Source organism: Amblyraja radiata, chromosome 1, assembly GCF_010909765.2.
Source record: "Amblyraja radiata isolate CabotCenter1 chromosome 1, sAmbRad1.1.pri, whole genome shotgun sequence".
NCBI lineage: Eukaryota > Metazoa > Chordata > Chondrichthyes > Rajiformes > Rajidae > Amblyraja > Amblyraja radiata.
Window position 1 is genome coordinate 158,889,644 of NC_045956.1, and position 20,064 is coordinate 158,909,707.

A 20,064-nucleotide genomic window follows, 5' to 3' on the forward strand; every position below is an offset into this window, starting at 1 on the left:
AAGAAAGGCAGGAGAGGCAAAACAAGGAATTATAGACCAGATAGCCTGACATCGGTGGTAGCGAAGGTGCTGGAGTCAATCATAAAAGATGAAATAGCGGCACATTTGGATAGCAGTGACAGGATCGGTCCTAGTCAGCATGGATTTATGAAGGGGAAATCATGCTTGACTAATCTTCTGGAATTTTTTGTGGATTTAACTAGGAAAATGGACAAGGGAGAGCCAGTGGATGTAGTGTACCTGGACTTTCAGAAAGCATTTGATAAGGTCCCACATAGGAGATTAGTGGGCAAAATTAGAGCACATGTTATTGGGGGTAGAGTGCTTACATGGATAGAAGATTGGTTGGCAGACAGGAAACAAAGAGTAGTGATTAACTGGTCCCTTTCAGAATGGCAGGCAGTGACTAGTGGGGTACCGCAAGGCTCGGAGCTGGGACCGCAGCTATTTACAATATATATTAATGATTTAGATGAAGGGAATACAAGTAACATTAGCAAATTTGCAGATGACACAAAGCTGGGTGGCAGTGTGAACTGTGAGAAGGATGCTATGAGAATGTACGGTGACTTGGACAGGTTGGGTGAGTGGGCAGATGCAAGGCAGATGCAGTTTAATGTGGATAAATGTGAGGTTATCCACTTTGGTAGCAAAAACAGGAAGGCAGGTTATTATCTAAATGGTGTCAAGTTGGGAAAAGGGGAAGTACAACGGGATCTGGGGGGGGGGGGGGGTCCTTGTTCATCAGACAATGAAAGTAAGCATGCAGGTACAGCAGGCAGTGAAGAAAATGAATGGCATGTTGGCCTTCATAACCAGAGGAGTTGGGTATAGGAGCAAAGAGGTCCTTCTGCAGTTATACAGGGCCCTAGTAAGACCACACCTGGAGTATTATGTGCAGTTCTGGTCTACAAATTTGAGAAAGGACATTCTTGCTATTGAGGGAGTGCAGTGTAGATTCGCAAGGTTAATTCCCGGGATGGCGGGACTGTCATATGCTGAGAGAATGGAGCGGCTGGGCTTGTATACTCTGGAATTTAGAAGGATGAGAGAGGATCTCATTGAAACATATAAGATTACTAAGGTTTTGGACACTTTAGAGGCAGGAAACATGTTCCTGATGTTGGGGGAGTCTAGAACTAGGGGCCACAGCTTAAGAATAAGGGGTAAGCCATTTAGAACGGAGATGAGGAAACACTTTTTCACACAGAGAGTTGTGAGTGTGGAATTCTCTGACTCAGAGGGCTGTGGAGGCTGGTTCTCTGGATTCTTTCAAGAGAGAGCTGGATAGGGCTCTTAAAAATAGCGGAGTCAGGAGATTTGAGGAGAAGGCAGGAACAGGGTACTGATTGTAGATGATCAGCCATGATCACATTGAATGGTGGTGCTGGCTCGAAGGGCCGAATGACCTACTCCCACACCTATTGCCTATTCTATCTATTGTAACTGAAAGTCTTCATAATATCAAAACCAATTATTGCACTTGTGTTCGTAGCTCGAGGAACAAGTGAAGCCAGAATTGTTTCACTTGTGGAGGAGCTTAAAATGTCAACACTGAAACCTAAAGCTGAAATCCAACTGTTTCAGAAACAGCATAGATGTTTCTTTAATGGGTCTAAGGACCTGTTCCCTGCCACCCTCCAGTCGAATGCTACTTCACACACTCCCACCACTGCCCAAAATTATCCTTCAATATTCTATTTCATTACGATCTCTATACTCTCCCTTACTGTATATCAGTTCAGTATATTCATTGATTCATAGGGTTCTTAGCAGAGAAACATTCAGCCCAATTTATCCTTGCTGACCAGGATGCCAATGTATACTAATCCCATTTGCGTGCGCTTGTCCCATTTCCCTCTATTTTCCACTCGGAACTCTTCTTTCCCACTGCACTGATCTAACCTTGGACTGACTATGGTGGCTGCTTTTTGTCACCAGGAATCACTGCAAGAGTGCCTACCAGTGGGTATGCAAATTTTGGGATGTGTATCAAACACGTGGGCATTTTTAGATAAAGCCGAAATTGTTTGGCCCCTTTAGGAGTTTATATCAGCAGTTGCTGACAGCTGGCGTGTATAAAACCAACAGCCCATTGTTTTTAACTCAGGAATACCCAAAGGCCTGCAGATAATGGGATTCATCAGCACCATTTGCTTTCTGGCATGCTTTGGGAACACCAACCACCTGTAACAGATGCAATCACAGTGACATGAGTGAGACATACAATTAACAGAAACGTTGATTCAAAGTAATTCTGAAGGGAAATGTAAAACTGTCTTTTCAAAATATTTGGGTACACGCAACATGCTGTTATTTATAATTACTCAGCTAAAACTACTTTCCCATGGATTTTGATGTTAAGTATTCCCTTTTCAATTAGAAGAAATGTTTACCTTTTGCTTTTGTAGTTCCAGTTATTTTGCTGACAATTGACATTATGGAGGCAATAACAATCTACTGTTTTCAACATGTATTCATTGAAGTGATTGTTACTTCATCTTTCGTTATCCTAGTACAGCTTTGCACTGTTATGTTAGTAAGAATTTCGGGAAATCATAAGTTTCGGATTGTTGCAATGATTGCATAAAGTGTTAAGTACTGGTTGTACTTGAATAATTATGTATGACTACTGAGATTAAAAATATTTTCTGTTATTTTAAAAGGACAGTCTGTGGATATACTTCTACCTATAGAGATTTCTTTATTTATCATGAAATATCAGGTACATTTCGAGTATATGATACACATAAAACAGTGTTCTCAGACCACTGTATATTATGTATTTCCCCGATAAAAATTCATTTATGGGCTGACACCCAAATGAATATGAAACCTAAACAATATGGCCCTTTGCTTTAATGGATGAGACTATTTGAATGCTTTAATGGATGAGACTATTTGAGAGGCATGTGTGGAGAGAAATTCAGGCAATGGTACACAGAAAAAAAGTTATTCAGTAATTTACAGATTAAATAACTCTGAAATACATGGGTATATTTATGTTGGGTATTATGATTTTATGTGCATACACGCATATCTAAGGCTGATTTGTGAGATGTTTTCTTCTTATTTTCCATTAGTGTTCTTATCACACACAGCACAATTCTGTTGACATTGGTATATTGAACTAGGCTGACTGCAATGATTAACTTCAGTTCTCACCTTGCATTTTCAATGGGAATCAGTGAATGAAATATGGGGCTTTTGATCTTCCTGCCAGGTCTCATTCCTTTTCACTGTGGCCACACACTTACTAATGCTGCCATTGAAATGTTTAGAATTCCTCTACATGATATCTTCAACGCTGTCGATGAAAAAGGAACTCTTTATCTAAAGGCACTTGTTCTGTTCTGCAGGTGGAATATCAGTGTGATGGGTTCCTGGAGAAAAACCGAGACACCGTGTATCAAGAGCAGATCAACATACTTAAGGCCAGCAAGGTATCGCACAATTCAAACTGATAACTTGGACTGATACATCCTATACCAGATTAGAATATTAGTTTCTGTTTGGTTTCCTACCAATTACATTTTTTTAAATATATATATTCCGCTGTAGGGAATTCAAGGCCAATTGCAATCTAGGAGAACGCATTGTTCAGGGAGAAAATTTCAGTGGTTTTAGTTCCAAGTTCTCAAATTGGATTGAAACCAGCAAAGTTCAAAGATGGGTACATAATTGGTTCTTTGCCTGATTCTAGTGCTGGTAGGTATAAACAATGGGTGAATGGGAGTTACTGGGGCAATAGGTTGTTAGTTATGTGTTGTGATTCTTCTGCCATTTACTTGCTGAAAGAACTGTCTTGCTTGGGATAGTTTTGTAACCACAAGCAACGCTTCATTGCCTCATCTGAATGATCACATTGGTGTGGAAACAAGGAACTGCAGATGCTGGTTTACAAAAGAGGACAAAGTGCTGGAGTAGCTTAGCAGGTCAGGCAGCATCTCAGGAGAACATGGATAGGTGATGTTTTAGGTCAGGACCCTTCTTCCGACTCCTCCTTTAGAATCTGAAGAAGGGTCACAAGATTGATCTAAACACGTAGGCTCTGTATTTGTGGGTCTCTATTTAATCTCTAGTTTAATAGTGAAATGTAATTTCTTCAGCTCATTTTGGTCAGCTATAAATAACTTAAGATAACCCTGTGGAGAAAAGAAAATAAGTACTCACTGGTTGATAGCTTAAAACTATAGCTATGTAAGTGTTTTAGAGGTATGTATGGTAAAATAGTACGGTAAGGATGAATTCATGAATTTGTTGAGAACATTTTAATTTATTTACTGAAAAAAGACAATAGTTTTTTGCTAATAAAATTAAATGGATCTGTCGGTTTTTTTCTTGAAATCTTTATCAGCTGGTTGCAGCTGGTCCAATAAACCATTTTGGCTATTGACCACTTGGTATCTATCAATGACCTGATTTCCCATGCGCTCTTTCTTGGAGTGTGATAGGAGGGAGGATTTGTTGTATGTCAGCAATCATCTGTCACAAGTAATGGTTTCTTTCAAAGGAACGTCAAAATAAATGCCTTGCTCTTAAACATTGAACAAGTTTATATCTTGAGGCAAAATGTTATTCATTAAGCACTACATTAATCTTCAATAGATTGCTGTGGATAAAAGACAGCAGGTGAATTGCATTGCAGCCTTTCTGTATTTTTACGTATTATTCTCGCTCTTTCAATTATAGAATGCTCCCCTCATAAATGCAGCACTGTGCTAAGTTGTTACAGCATAACTGAATTAAAGAAGAAATGTTTAACTCTGCTCTCCTCAAAGGCTCACTGATAAAAAATACATGGCATAGTGCAGCAATGGCCATTTGGACTTGGAAATCCTTAACTGTTTAATTTAACTGCCAATTAAGCCATACAATCATAAGTATAGGAGCAGAATTAGCCCATTGGGTCCATGATATATATCTCCCTCCTAATCCCATTCTCCTGCCTTCTCCCCATAACCTCTGACACCTGTACTAATCAAGAAACATTTCATTTCACTGCACATCTCGTATGTGTATGTGACGAATAAACTTGACTTGACTTGAATCTATCTATCGCTGCCCTAATTATATCCACTGACTTGGCCTCCACAGCCTTCTGTAGCAAATAATTCCACAGATTCACCACCCTCTGACTAAAGAAATTCCTCCTCGTCTTCGTAAAATAGACAATAGACAATAGGTGCAGGAGTAGGCCATTCGGCCCATCGAGCCAGCTCTTGAAAAGGAGGCGCAGTCGTCTTTCTTACAGTTTGGGTTTCTTCCCAACCAATTGTTCAAGCGCATTTGATTGCAACATGCGCCTTAATTTAGTTCAACAAAGAAACTGACAAGTTACTAAAGAACTTGGCTGATCATCCCCGAATGTCCTTTCATTCTGAGGCTATGACTTCTAGTCCTAGACTCTCCCACTAGTTTAGTTGAGTTTAGAGATACAGCACAGAAACAGGCCCTTCGGCCCACCGGGTCCGTGCCGACCAGCGATCCCCGCACATTAACACTATCCTGTAGTCACTCGGGACAATTTTTACATTTACCAAGCCAATTAACCTACAAATCTGTCCATCTTTGGAGTGTGGGTGGAAATTGAAGATCTCTGAGAAAACCCACACAGGCCACGGGGAGAACGTACAAACTCCATACAGACAGCACCCGTAGTTGGGATCGAACCCGGGTCTCCGGCGCTGCATTCGCTGTAAGGCAGCAACTCTACCGCTGCGCCTCCTCTCCACATCCACTCTATCCAAGTCTTTCACTATTCTGTACATTTCAATGAGGTTCCCCCTCATTCTTCTAACTCCAGTGAGTACAGGCCCAGTGCCGTCAGACAATCTATGCTGGTTCTACCAAAACATCTTCTGATTGTCCCACTCACCCCACAGCCAAATGCATCGTTGTCTTCATTTAAGCAGTTCTTCATTGAGTTTGCAGCCACTAGCTGATGCTGTTATCTGCAGTGTGTTCCTTATACTAATTGCTGATTGCATAAAGATAATTTATTTGCACTACTTCCAAAAGAAAATGGATGTTGGATGAGGAGAGAATTGAGTTCCATAGTGGCACGTTGCACTCTTAATCCTCTGCATCCACGTCTATCCCATCCTCACTTTCTAGATCACTGGCCATTTGTCCTGCTGGCAAACAGGGAACCAGTGAATAATGTAATTGGGATGAGAGGCTTGAACAGTTGGCACGCTCTGTGTCAATTGTAAACATCCCAGAGAGGAAGATAAATCAGACGACTGCTGGGAAAAGGCAGTTAAGCTGATTAAAAGACCGGAATAACTCAACTGTTTTATTTTCTCCTTTTTATTTGGTTTCAGTACCAGTTGGTGGCTGACTTGTTCCAGGATGAGGATTCTTCTGCATCCATTGCAAAAGGGAAAAAGTCAAAAATAAATGTTCGGCCTCTCAAACCGGCCATGAAGGCATCCAATAAAGAGCACAAGAAAACCGTTGGACATCAGGTATAGCTTTTATTTGGTCTCATTCTCAAGCAAACAAAAACACTTTTTATCAGGAATAACCACTATGAGATTGTGGACAAATAGATCGGGCTGGATTGCAAAGGTCCTGGCCTGCATCTAATTTTTTTTTAATACTGATCCTCCCCAGCCTTTGCTTATCCCCTGGCCACTGGGTTTCCACCAATATAGAAGAGTTCACTAAATTCAAAATTGGCTTGGCCATAAAAGACAGAGAGTAGTAGTGGAAGAGTGTTTCTCAGAATGGAGGTCCTTAACCACTTTAGGTTTAAGGTTATTAGTGTCTCATGTATCAAGATACAGTGGAAAGCTTTGTTTTGCATTCTATCCAAACAGATCAGTTATACTATTTACGAACACAATCAAGTCAAACGCACGTAGCCATACTAATCAAGAATCTACCTATCTCTGCCTTAAATATATCCACTGACTTTGTGGATATCTTCTCTTGTTTTACACCAGGGTTACAGGTTTGATAAAGGTTTGCAAATCAAAAAGCACGTAAATCAAACATATGCCAGGCACCACAGGCGACTAGGCTGCCAATTGAAATAAATGAGGGTAAATCACATCATAAAACATTATAAAGCTTTCTCCTCCATCTGTATAATGCTTTACCTGAAATGCATGGTTAACTGTCGAAGCATAAAACTAAGAAAATTACCCGTTTATGCTCTGTAATTGGAAAAATATATCCCAAAGGCAGATACATTTAAACATATAACCTAATAGCTGCAGGCAATCATTTGTGTTTTCTTTCTGTTAAGCAAAACTAAATTTACAAGATAACTTTGAAAGCTATTGTATACGTTCGTCAGGCATAAATTTGAGCGCATTATTCCGAAAATATAAACGTATAAATTAAACCAGTAGCAATTAGACAAGTGCATTATTCTAAAAATGCTTAAATCAAGCACTGGTAAAACACGAGGTGCCTGAACAATAGATAGACAAAAGAGGAAGATGCGGAGTGCAGAATATAGTTCTCAGCATTGGAGCGCATCAGTACCATAGACACAATCCAATGCCCACAATAGAGGCGCATCCATAGCTCCCTGAAAGTGGCAGCTCAAGTAGGTGGGATGGTATAGATGGTATGCAGCATGCTTACCTTCATTGATCTGAGTGTTGAGTGTGAAATTTGAGAAATCACGTCGCATCTCCATAAAATTTGGTTGACAAAACCATTGACAAAATTGTGAGGCATAAATAGAGTCGATACTCAGTCATTTTCCCAAAATGGAAATATCCAAAACAAGAAGGCATAGCTTTTTTATTTCTAAAGCAGCGATTAATCGGTTCTTGATTAATGACATCAAAGGTTACTAGGAGAAGGCAGGAGAATGAGGTTGAAAGGGTAAAATAAATCAGCCATGATCGAATGGAGGAGCAGACTCAATCATGTCACATTTATTTATATATCACATTTAAAAAACAACTCTCGTTGGCCAAAGTGCTTTACATTTGTTATAAGAATAGTATAAACAAACAAACAAACTACATACATATATACATATAGCCCTCGCTCAGTGGACGTCAGGAAATGCTTGGGAGTATAGATAAGATTTTAATCTTGACTTAAAGGAGTCGATGGAGGGGGCAGTTCTGATGGGAAGGGGGATGCTGTTCCACAGTCTAGGGGCTGCAACCGCAAAGGCGCGGTCGCCCCTGAGCTTATGCCGAGACCGCGGGATATTCAGCAACCCCAAGTCGGCCGATCTGAGGGACCTGGAGGTGGAGTGGTGGGTGAGAAGACTTTTAATGTAGGAGGGGGCAAGCCCATTGAGGGCTTTGTAGACATAGAGGAGGGTCTTGAAATGTATACGGAACCGCACAGGGAGCCAGTGGAGAGAGGCCAGGATCGGGGTGATGTGGTCCCTTTTTCGGGTGCCCGTCAGGAGTCTCGCTGCGGCGTTTTGGACCAGTTGCAGGCGGGACAGGGAAGATTGGCTGATGCCAGTGTAAAGAGAGTTGCAGTAATCTAGGCGGGAGGAGATGAATGTGTGGATGATCTTTTCGAGGTCATCAAAGTGGAGGAATTGTTTTATTTTAGCTATCGTCCGAAGCTGAAAGAAGCTAGCTTTTACCACGGCATTGACTTGTTTGTCAAATTTCAGTGCTGAGTCAAATATCACGCCGAGGTTTTTGACGTGAGGTTTGAGTAGTGGCGTAAGGCTTCCAAGACTGCCTGCTATCATTTTGATTGAGTCCGAGGGGCCGAGAAGGATGACCTCAGACTTACTCTCGTTTAGTTGGAGGAAGTTCTGGGCCATCCAGCACTTTATATCCTCGCGGCAGCGGGTAAGGTTAAGTAGATTTGATTGGTTTTTGGGCTTCAGGGGGAGATAGAGTTGGGTATCGTCTGCGTAGCAATGGAAGGAAATGCTGTGCCTTTGAATGACTTGGCCTAAGGGGAGAATATACAGGGAGAAGAGAATGGGGCCAAGGATGGAACCTTGTGGAACCCCACAGCAGAGATTAGCTGGGGAGGAGAAAGAGTTGCCTAAGTTAGTCGAGAAACTCCTACCTTTGAGGTAAGAGATGAACCAGCTCAGGGCAGTGCCATCAATACCAACCCCGTACCGGAGACGGTCAATTAGGATGGTGTGGTCGACAGTGTCAAATGCTGCGCTGAGGTCAAGGAGGAGCAGGATTGCACAGTCGCCAGAGTCAATGGTGAGCAGTAGGTCATTATGTACCTTCAACAAGGCAGAATCTGTGCTGTGGTGGGCCCTGAAACCTGATTGGAAAGTTTCCAGGATAGTGTTTTGGTGGAGGTAAGGCATAAGTTGACTTAAAATTACCTTTTCAAGGGCTTTTGAGAGGAAAGGCAGTTTAGAAATGGGTCTGTAGTTGCTTGGCAAGGTGGGGTCGAGGTTAGGTTTTTTCAGGAGGGGCTGGACCACCGCATGCTTGAAGCAGGTAGGTACAGTGCCAGTGGCCAGAGAACTGTTGAAGATGGCGAGGATGCTGGGACCGGCTGTTGTAATGACATCCTTTAGGAGGGCAGAGGGGACAGTGTCGAGGGGGCAGGTAGTAGGTTTCATGGTGGTGATCAGTTTTACAAGGGAGGGTAGAGTAACGAGTTGGAAACAGTCTAATTTTGAAGAGCAGACCAATGAGACAGCCAGGTCACAGGTGGGAGGGGAAATATTTGTTCTTATTTTTTTCACCTTGCTGGTGAAAAATGTAGTAAATTCCTCGTACTTAGCAGGGGACCCAGTTAAGCTGGTGCTGGGGGCAGGACAAATGGGGCGAATGGCCTAATTCTGCTCCTATGTTCTATGGTCTAAAGATGTAATGGGTGGCTAGACAATTTGCCAGAGGAATTCATGGAACCGGATAAGATTGCAGCATTTAAGAGGCATTAAGTGAGACATTTGAACAGGCAAGGACTGTAGGCATAAAGAACATGTGTTGGCAGATGTGCAACTTAAATTACCATCAAGGTAGGTACAGATGTTGTGAGCGGATAGATCTGGTACTGTGCTGTACTGCTCTATGTTCTCCATTTCTCACTATGTTCTTTAAAATGCATGCCCCAAGAGTTGCAACTGAGTTTCAAATAGTGCAAACCTACTCCCACTCACAGATGCTTTCATACGTCGTATGCTATCAGCAACATATAAAATTAACATTTTCAGTGTATCTAGGTATGTGACAATAGTAAACCAATGCCAAATGTTGGAAAAAAATTCTAAAGTACAATTAAAAAATATATAATTTAAACAATTGAAGAACATAAACATCTCTGATGTATTTAAAGTTTTACTGCAAAATCAATGGCTGCTCATGACAGATCCAGCAGTGGCCATTTATGTGGTTTGAACTATTGATTACTCGCCTATTTTTGCTATCAATTTCCACTCTCCTGAAGTGTTTGGTTTCTTGCTGTGACACCCGATATGCTACTGTTCTTCCCAGTCTGATTGAGAATTTTGGTACGCACAGAGCAAATGTCTTTTCCGAATGATAAATCATGAAATGCAATGATTAATAAAGGAATGTAGTTCACTCATCTTTCTGAGTGGGATTTCTTCTGGGCTAGGAATTCAGGGGGCTATTTCACAAGAAATCTGAAATATTTCTTGACTGCTGATTCACCTAAATACTAATTTTTGCAAATAGCTTTTGTAGCTCACACTCTATTATTTCTCTGGTTTCATGCTGGTGAGGAGGGTGGAGACACCAAAATTGTACTTGCATTGTCGCTAAGTTCCCGATGGTAATGATGAGTAATCCGTTCTCAGCTGGTCAGGTATGAGGGAAACATTCTACATGCCATATTACTCTAATTGTCTGGCTTGGCACAGAACACAGATTCAAAGCAGGAATGAAGGAGCTGAACTCAGGATGAAATGGAGTGAACGATGGATCCTCTGGGCTTCACTCCCACTGCTGACGCCATCGTTGTTACCTATTTCATCAGGAAAAGTGTGGAGGAGAGTGTTTTCCCCAAGACTATCCCAGTATTCCCGAACCAGGAGCCTCGAATGAGCCAGGACAACCATAATCTCTTGGTAAACCAGATCTCAGTTGCCACACCAGAAGTCTGGTGATACAGGTTTGTGTAGGAAATCCAGGTATGACCTCTAAGGCCATCAGAAAGGCAAAGAGACACTTTTGCTCTGAACTGGAGATTGAAATGGACATTCATCAACTGTGGTAGGCCTTGCATGTCATCACTTCCTACAAGGCGAAATCAAATGGTGGCTCAAGTAACAGCGAGGCATCACTCCCAGACGAGCTCAATGCTTTTTACGCACACTTCGATAGGGAGAACACTACTGTTTCTTCATGGGCCTCCATTGTAATCTCTGTCACCAGGGCTGATGTCAAAAGATCCTTGATGAGGGTGAATCCTCAGAAAGAGTCTGGCCCTGATGGTGAACCTGATCACGTTCTTAAAATCTGCACAGTTCAACCAGCTGGGCCTTTTGCAGATCTCTTCAACTCTCATTAAGGGTTTGACCCCCCATGCTTTAAAAAGACATTGATAATACCAGCATCCAAGAGGAGTAAAATGACTTGCCTCAATGGCCACTCACCGGTGGTATTAACGTCCTTGGTGTGAGAGGTTGGTTATGATGCAAATCAACTCCAACGTCGGCAAGGATCAGGATCCACTACAATTCATCTGCTGCCACAACAGGAGCTGCAAACTCAGTTGCCCTCCGCTCTGCACTCGTCCACTTGGATAACAAGAATACATATGAAAGATTGTTCATTGACTACAGCTCGGCATTCAATACTATCATCCCCTCCAAACTTATCATCGAACTCAGAGAACTGGGTCTCTGCTCACCCCTCTATAACTGGATTCTCAATTTCCTCATCGGCTGACCATAATTGGTATAGGCAGCAACAATTGCCCCTTGATAACCATCTACACAAGAGCACCTCAAAGATGTGTGCTCAATCCCCTGCTGTACTCATTCTCCGCCTGTGACTGTGCAGCTAGACATAGTTCTAACACTGATTTGCTGACATTATTACTATTATTGGATGATTAACAGATAATGATCCGTCAGAGTACAGGGGGGAGATTGAGAATCTGATTGAATGGTGCAACAACCCTGCTCTCAATGTCAACAAAACCAAGGAGCTGATTGTTGCCTTCAGCACTGGAAAGCCGAGGATTCACAAGCCAGTCTTCATCGATAGAACCGGTGTGGAGAGAGTCAACAGTTTCATGTACCTGGTTGTGTATATCTTTGAAGCTCTATCCTGGGACCAGCACATTGATGCAATCGCAAATCGCAAAGAAAGCTCATCAATGCCTTCTCTTCCTTTGAAGATTGATGAGATTTGATTTGTTGACAAATACTCCTTTGAATTCTCGCAGATGTATGCTGGAGAGAATGCTGGCTGTTTGCATCATGGCCTGGTTCAGTGACTCGAACAACCAGGAATGATGGAGTTTACATAGAGTGATAGACACTGCCCAGACCATTGTACACTGACCTCCATCGAAGAATGCTATAGGAAGCACTGCTTAAAAAGGCAGCCAATATCATCAAAGACCCACACCATCCTGGCCGCTCTCTCATTTTGCTCCTACCTTTTGAAAGATGGCTGAGAAGCCTGAAAACCGTGAATAGTTAGAGAATAGCTTCTTCCCAGCAACCATCAGGCTCTTAAACACAACACAATACTAACCTCAGCAACTATACATTTTTATGGAGCGTGCCTTTGTTACATAGGTTTTTGCATTATTATGGGTTTCCGGTATAATGGTTATTAATGTATTTAATTTTTTTTAATTCTTTTATCGTGTGCATTGCATTAATTGTCCTATTAAGTTGTTGCAAATAAATACAAATATTATTCCACTCTCAGTACATATGACAATTAAACACGCTCTTGACTCTTGATGGACCCCCCTGTTCCTGTCTAGCCCTTCACCGTATCCATCCTGCTTCTCAAACTGTAGACTGCTGCAGTAATCTGGTAGAGTGCTCCTGGTGCAATGTCTGCTCAGCTCCTCCCCAGGGCGGCACGATGGCGCAGCGGTAGAGTTGCTGCCTTACAGAGAATGCCGCGCCGGAGACCCGGGTTCGATCCCGACTACGGGTGCTGTCTGTACAGAGTTGGTGACCTGCGTGGGTTTTCTCCAAGATCTTCGGTTTCCTCCCACACTCCAAATACCTACAGGTTTGTAGGTTATTTGGCTTGGTAAATGTAAAAATTGTCCCCAGTGTTTGTTGGATAGTGTTAATGTGCGGGGGTCGGCGCTGATGTGGTGGGATGAAGGGTCTGTTTCCGCGCTGTATCTCTAAACTAAACTAAACTGAACTGCTATACAGTCTTTGCTCCCCTGGCACTGTTTGAAGGCTCCAAACTATTTCAGAAAGATATTGCACATAATTAATTGTTGTCATTACAAAACAGTATCATTACAGGTTTTATTTCACCTTTAGGTGAACTGCATATACTCTCCATAAAATGTGCCATCGTAAATTTATAATTATTTGATTGGTGTAATTTCATATTGATTTTTGTACACTTATTTAATCCGACATTGCCTGGTTTCGATTGAAACATTAATCCTTTCTTGCAGTATCTAGCAGGAATTCAACCATGTAAAAGTAGAAACGTACTTGCTACAGAATGAGACGCAAAGTGCTGGAGTAACTCAGTGAGTCAGGCAGAATCTCTGGAGAATATGGATGGGTGATGTTGTGGGTTGGGACCTTTCACCTATCCATGTTCTCCAGAGATGTTAGTTTTAGTTTCGTTTAGATAAGCTCTCTGACCAGCTGAGTTACTGCAGCACTTTTTTTGTAAATTAGCATCTGTAGTTCCTTGTTTCTCCTTGTTACAGAATGAATTGGAGCCCAGCAAAGGAGTTCATATTTGCTGGAAGAAGGAAATAGTCCCTACTGCAAAAAATATTCAGGCCCATTGACCCTTTGGTTTAAATTTCTTCCATCGAACGTGTCCAAAGACAGGCAGCTCGATTTGTTACAAATACCTATGAGAGAGAAGCGAGTGCTACCAAACTTCTGAATTCATTCCAAGACAGATGTAAAGTTCACCGTTTGACTTGTTTTTGCAAAATGTTAAATTGTCAGCTCAACATAGATTACCAAACCTACACCAAACCCAAACCTATTAGGAGCAGACGAGGGCATTCGATCCAATTTGAGATATCAGTTACCAAGACAGGTGCATACAGCAATTCATTCTTCCCCCACACAATTAAAGCATGGAATAGTCTTCCCCCTACCATAGTTACCCAACCAGACGCAACTAAATTTAAGGTAGCTCTTCTTCTCCAAGAATCCTTGTTTGCTTAAGTCCACACTCCACTACCTCCAGTTTAAATTCCATTTGGAGTATTTTGGAGGACCAAGAAACAAGAAATTAATAGCATGCAAAGATTCTCATGATATTTCAACATAAGAGTAGTCCTTGCTGCTTTGCTAGGCCATAACTTGTAATTTAGAGAGGAAGGTAATCCTTTGCACTCTGTTTTGCTCAAGTTCCAGCATCTGCAGTTTCTTGTCTCCATTCCCTCCACAGATACCGTCTGACCCATTGAGTTCCTCCAGTATTTTAAAGACACTGCATGGAAATAGGCCCTTCAGCCCACCGAGTCCATTCCCTCCCTATATATACGGGGCCATTTTATAGAGGCCAATTACCTGCAAATTTTCGCATCTTTGGGATGTGGAAGGAAGCCGAAGCACCTGGAGGTAATTCCACAGGGTCACAAGGAGTACGTGCAAACTCCATATAGACAGGACTTGAGGTCAGGATGGAATTGGGTTTCTGGCGCTATGAGGCAGCAGCTCTACCAGCCATGCTGCTGTGCCACTCAAATAAGGAGAGACAATCAAGATAATCTAATTGAAGGTACACAAAATTGTTGGGAAACTCAGCGGGTGCAGCAGCATCTATGGAGCGAAGGAAATAGGCGACGTTTCGGGCCGAAACCCTTCTTCAGACTGATGGGGGGTGGGGAAAGAAAGAAGGAAAAGGGGAGGAGGAGGAGGAGCCCGAGGGCGGGCGGATGGGAGGGTGGGAGGAGACAGCTAGAGGGTTAAGGAAGGGGAGGAGACAGCACGGGCTAGCCAAATTGGGAGAATTCAATGTTAATGCCATAAGGACGCAAGGTCCCCAGACGGAATATGAGGTGCTGTTCCTCCAATTTCCGCTGTTGCTCACTCTGGCAATGGAGGAGACCCAGGACAGAGAGGTCGGATTGGGAATGGGAGGGGGAGTTGAAGTGCTGAGCCACCGGGAGGTCAGGTAGGTTATTGCGGACTGAGCGGAGGTGTTCGGCGAAACGATCGCCCAACCTACGCTTGGTCTCACCGATGTAAATCAGCTGACATCTAGAGCAGCGGATGCAGTAGATGAGGTTGGAGGAGATATAGGTGAACCTTTGTCGCACCTGGAACGACTGCTTGGGACCTTGAATGGAGTCGAGGGGGGAGGTGAAGGGACAGGTGTTGCATTTCTTGCGGTTGCAACGGAAAGTGCCCGGGGAGGGGGTGGTGCGGATGGGAAGGGAAGAATTGACGAGGGAGTTGCGGAGGGAGCGGTCTTTGCGGAAGGCAGACATGGGGGGAGATGGGAAGATGTGGCGAGTGGTGGGGTCACGTTGGAGGTGGCGGAAATGGCGGAGGATTATGTGTTGTGTTTGCCGGCTGGTGGGGTGAAAGGTGAGGACCAGAGGGACTCTGCCCTTGTTGCGTGTGCAGGGATGGGGAGAGAGAGCAGTGTTACGAGGTATGGATGAGACCCTGGTGTGAGCCTCATCTATGGTGGCGGAGGGGAATCCCCGTTCCCTGAAGAACGAGGACATTTCCGATGCCCTGGTATGAAATGTCTCATCCTGGGAACAGATGCGGCGTAGGCGGAGGAATTGGGAGTAGGGGATGGAGTCTTTACAGGGGGCAGGGTGGGAAGACGTGTAGTCCAGATAGCCATGTGAGTCAGTGGGTTTGTAATGTATGTCGGTCAGGAGTCTGTCCCCTGCGATGGAGATGGTGAGGTCAAGGAATGGTAGGGAAGTGTCAGAAATCGTCCAGGTGTATTGGAGTGCCGGATGGAAGTTGGTGGTGAAGTGGATGAAGTCAGTCAGTTGTGTGTGGGTGCAGGAGGTGGCACCAAAGCAGTCGTCAATGTAACGGAGGTAGAGGTCGGGGATGGGGCCCTGGTACGTCTCGAACAAGGATTGTTCAACGTGCCCGACAAAGAGGCAGGCATAGCTGGGGCCCATGCATGTGCCCATAACTACGCCTTGTGTTTGGAGGAAATGGGAGGAGTCAAATGTAAAGTTATTGAGGGTGAGGACCAACTCCGCTAAGCGGAGGAGAGTGTCAGTGGCTGGGTATAGGTTGCTCCTCTGGTCGAGGAAGAACCGGAGGGCTCTGAGGCCATCCTGGTGGGGGATGGAGGTGTAGAGTGACCGGACATCCATGGTGAAGATGAGGGGGTGACTGCCCAGAGAGTGGAATGCGTGGAGGCGGCGGAGAGTGTCTGAGGTGTCTAGAACATAGGTGGGGAGGGATTTGACCAAGGGGGATAGGATGGAGTCAAGGTATGTCAAGACATACATACTCAATAGATAATCTAATTGCTGTGTTAAAGTTATAAATTGTATCTTGCGTCAGGAGCACTGTAACAAATTACTGCAACAGTATACCAGCTGAATATTTGCTGGTGCTAAACAACGTTGTTGAAGATTACCATTTTTCATACCAATTAAGTAATTTTATAATTTTCCACCATCTATTCCCCCTCTTTTACTCCAGCACCTCAAAATGCATCACAGGATGTGCATTCCCACCACATACTGCATTTGGGAGGAGATTACTCACTTGCCAGTGTGACTTATAACAGCTTTGCTGATTTGGTTTCAATGGGTGTGAGGAGATTGCTGCATAAAGTGGACATGTCAGTGGGCTGAAGCTTATAATGGAGTTGAGTGTGAAAGGAGCCACTGACTACACAAAGGTGTTAAAGTGCAGTTAGAGATCAACCCAAGGTTACAGCAGAGTTCAGTTCCTGTGAACTCATAACCCAAGCAGTTCACAAGTTGGAGATGCTGCCACAAATTAACCTTCCGAGTGGCAGAAGATGCCTGCAGCTCCACAGTTGGCAGAACATCCAAGAGAGTCAAGATTGTGTATGGAACAACTACAGATGCTGGTTTATACTGAAGATAGACAGAAAATGCTGGGGTAACTCAGAGGGTCAGGCAGCATCTTCAGAAAAAATAAATAGGTGATGTTTTGGGTCGCCTGCAATTTTGGGTCAGAAAGTCTTGGTCTGAAGAAGAGTTCTGACCAGAAACATCACCATTCAATTTCTGCAGAAATACTGCCTGATCCACTGAGTTACTCCAACATTTTGTTTCTATCTTCAGACAGTCAAAAGTGTTTTAGTATCATATGTACTGAAATGGAACAATGAAATTATTACTTGCAGCAGCAGCACATCAGGTCTGTCAACACAGTACTCAATAGATAATAATAGAATAAAGAAACAAAAAAAAAGTCCGATAAATAAAAAAAGTTCAGTGTCGGGGGAAAAACAAAACAAAGCCCAAAGTCCTAGCGTCAACCAAGCATTTCATAGTTTAGTAGGAGTACACTGCCGGACTTCCAAATGCTTGATCTATGGCCAGAACATACGTTGGGTGTTTGTAAGCTGGGGACAACCTGACTGTCAGGGCTCCAGAAAGCAGGACAAATGCTGACAAATGCTACACAAAACCCTGGTAGCACTGGATTTTGGTTGTCACCATCCTGACCAAACAGAGAACAGGTGGTCACCTGAAGCATGCAAGGCACGTGCCCAAAGCTATTTGTTCTGGTGTTCAGGTATCCTAAGTATATAATGACAGCGCTTCTTTAGGCACATGTGTACAAACTAGAAGCATATTTGTTAGCTGACAAATTAAGGGGAGCAGTTTGAGGTTGGGATGTACCAGCCTAGAGGAGCTTTGCGCTAAATATTCTGAAAATAAGAGCCAATCTAAGAGCCTTGCACTAAAATTTGTATTGAACCATTGCTAAGTTAAGGTGATATTGCATATCTGGAAAAGAAAATATGAAAGTCATCTCATTTTAGTGAAGGTGAGTGACCATCCTGTAATAGATAAAATGAGATGATATCTAAATCTATCTGACACAGATGGATACACTCCATTTTTCTTCAATTGCTATTGGTTGTAGTTTACTATGATCCCATTTATTGAAGCATAGTGTGACAGGGCTTTTATTTGTGTGCTGCCCAGACAAATCATACTGAACATGAGTAAAATCAAGTCATACACAATTACAACAGATGGTGCAAAGAAAAAATTAGCAGAGTACAGAACATGTTACAGTGTTATAACGTCATCGCTACAATTAAAGATTATGTCCATTATTCTGGGGTCTCAAAATGAAGATCGATCTGATTGATCCATTTTTCTTTCAGTTTCGAAACTCCCTGCATCTGTTGATGGAGACCCTGAATTCCACAACACCACATTACGTACGCTGCATCAAGCCAAATGATGATAAATTTGCCTTCTCGTAAGTACAGTACATTGTTAGAGGTTTTAGGGTTTCTATTTCTACGGTTCAGTTCATATATACATTTGAACTTGGAGTACTACTGAACTGCAATACCAGAGTATAATCTCCAATGAAATTATGTTTTATGGATTACTTGCAGGGTTAATCTATGTAATGTGCCATGGTGTTATAAAGCAATACTGTATATTGTGGCTGATAAAATTGCAGAGATTCTGCTTACCATGGAGCTGCATCATGACTTTGTGACTCTTATATTCAACCCCCTAATCGGTGAACAAAGATGTGCAGGTTTCTCGGTTAATTGGCTTCTGTAAGTTGCCTCCAGTGTGTAGGATTCGAAAGTGGGCTAACATTCACACTAGTGTATGGTGATGGATGGTTGGCCTGGACTCGGTGGGCTGAAGGCCCTGCTTCTATCTTGTACTGTATCTCCAAACAAAATTCAACTAAACTAAACATACCATAAGCCTTCTTTACCACTCTATCTACTTGTCGTGCGATTTTCAGGGAGCTATGGACCTGGATCACAAGATCCCTCTGCGTGTCAATACTGTTAAGGGACTTGCCATCAACCATATACCTTTCCTTACATTTGATCTCTCAAAGTGCAACACCTCACACTTGGGCAGATCCATCTGCCATTTCTTCGCCCATTTCTGTAGTTGATCTATATCCTACTGTATAGATTTTTACAGCCTTCCTCACTGTCTGCAACCTTGGTGTCATCTACAAACTGACTAACCAACCCATCTATATTCACATCCAAGTCATTCTCAAATAACAGAGGTCGGAGCTCAGATTCCTGCGGAACTCCACTGGACACAGAATTTTTTATTATTATTGTTTAATGTTTTATGTATAATTCTTAACTGTCACTGTATGTCATGTTGTCACTTGTGGGCGGAGCACCAAGGCAAATTACTTGTATGTGAATAGTTGGCCAATAAACTTATTCATTCATTCAATGATGTCCTTCGGCAACAACCCTATGTCTTCTATTAGTTAAACCCCTGTCCCACTTTCCCGAGTTACTCACGAACTCTCCTGAGTTTTCCCCTTGATTCGAACTCGGAGAATTACAGTAATAACCGTTCGTAGGTACTCGGGGGTATTTTTTTAACATGGACATTTTTCAACATGTTGGAAAAAACGTCCTGACTTACGTGATGCCCCGAGTTCCTACGGCTGGCATTACGAGCCGCTACGAAACATCTACGGACTCCTACGGCCTCCTACGAGCACGCTACCGACATTACCAGACATTCCCCGAGTTCGAATCAAGGGGAAAACTCGGGAGAGTCGTGAGTTACTCGGGAAAGTGGGACAGGGCCTTAAGCCATTTCTGAATCCATACGACTAAGTCATTGTCGATCTGCATTGGGTCTCATTTCCTCTTCTGTGCCAGTTCTCCATATTCCCTCATGTTTCAAAAATGTATTTACCCTTTCTTTAAGCAATTACTGTACATAACTACATTCCTTCTGTGGCAGAAGGTTCCAGAGATTGACCACCCCCTGTGTGAAGTTCCAAGGCATCTC

The 20,064-nt window shown here is 43.0% G+C and overlaps 1 protein-coding gene across 1 annotated transcript in view; it reads left to right on the forward strand.

The window, feature by feature from the left end:
• The window catches only part of myo5b (myosin VB), a 229,768-nt gene that overhangs the window by 139,669 nt on the left and 70,035 nt on the right, over nucleotides 1-20,064 (forward strand). Inside the window, exons 15-17 of the mRNA XM_033033539.1 lie at nucleotides 3,360-3,443; nucleotides 6,327-6,470; nucleotides 18,426-18,523. Of these exons, the coding sequence (XP_032889430.1) occupies nucleotides 3,360-3,443; nucleotides 6,327-6,470; nucleotides 18,426-18,523 (326 nt within the window). The remainder of the gene's footprint in view (nucleotides 1-3,359; nucleotides 3,444-6,326; nucleotides 6,471-18,425; nucleotides 18,524-20,064) is intronic.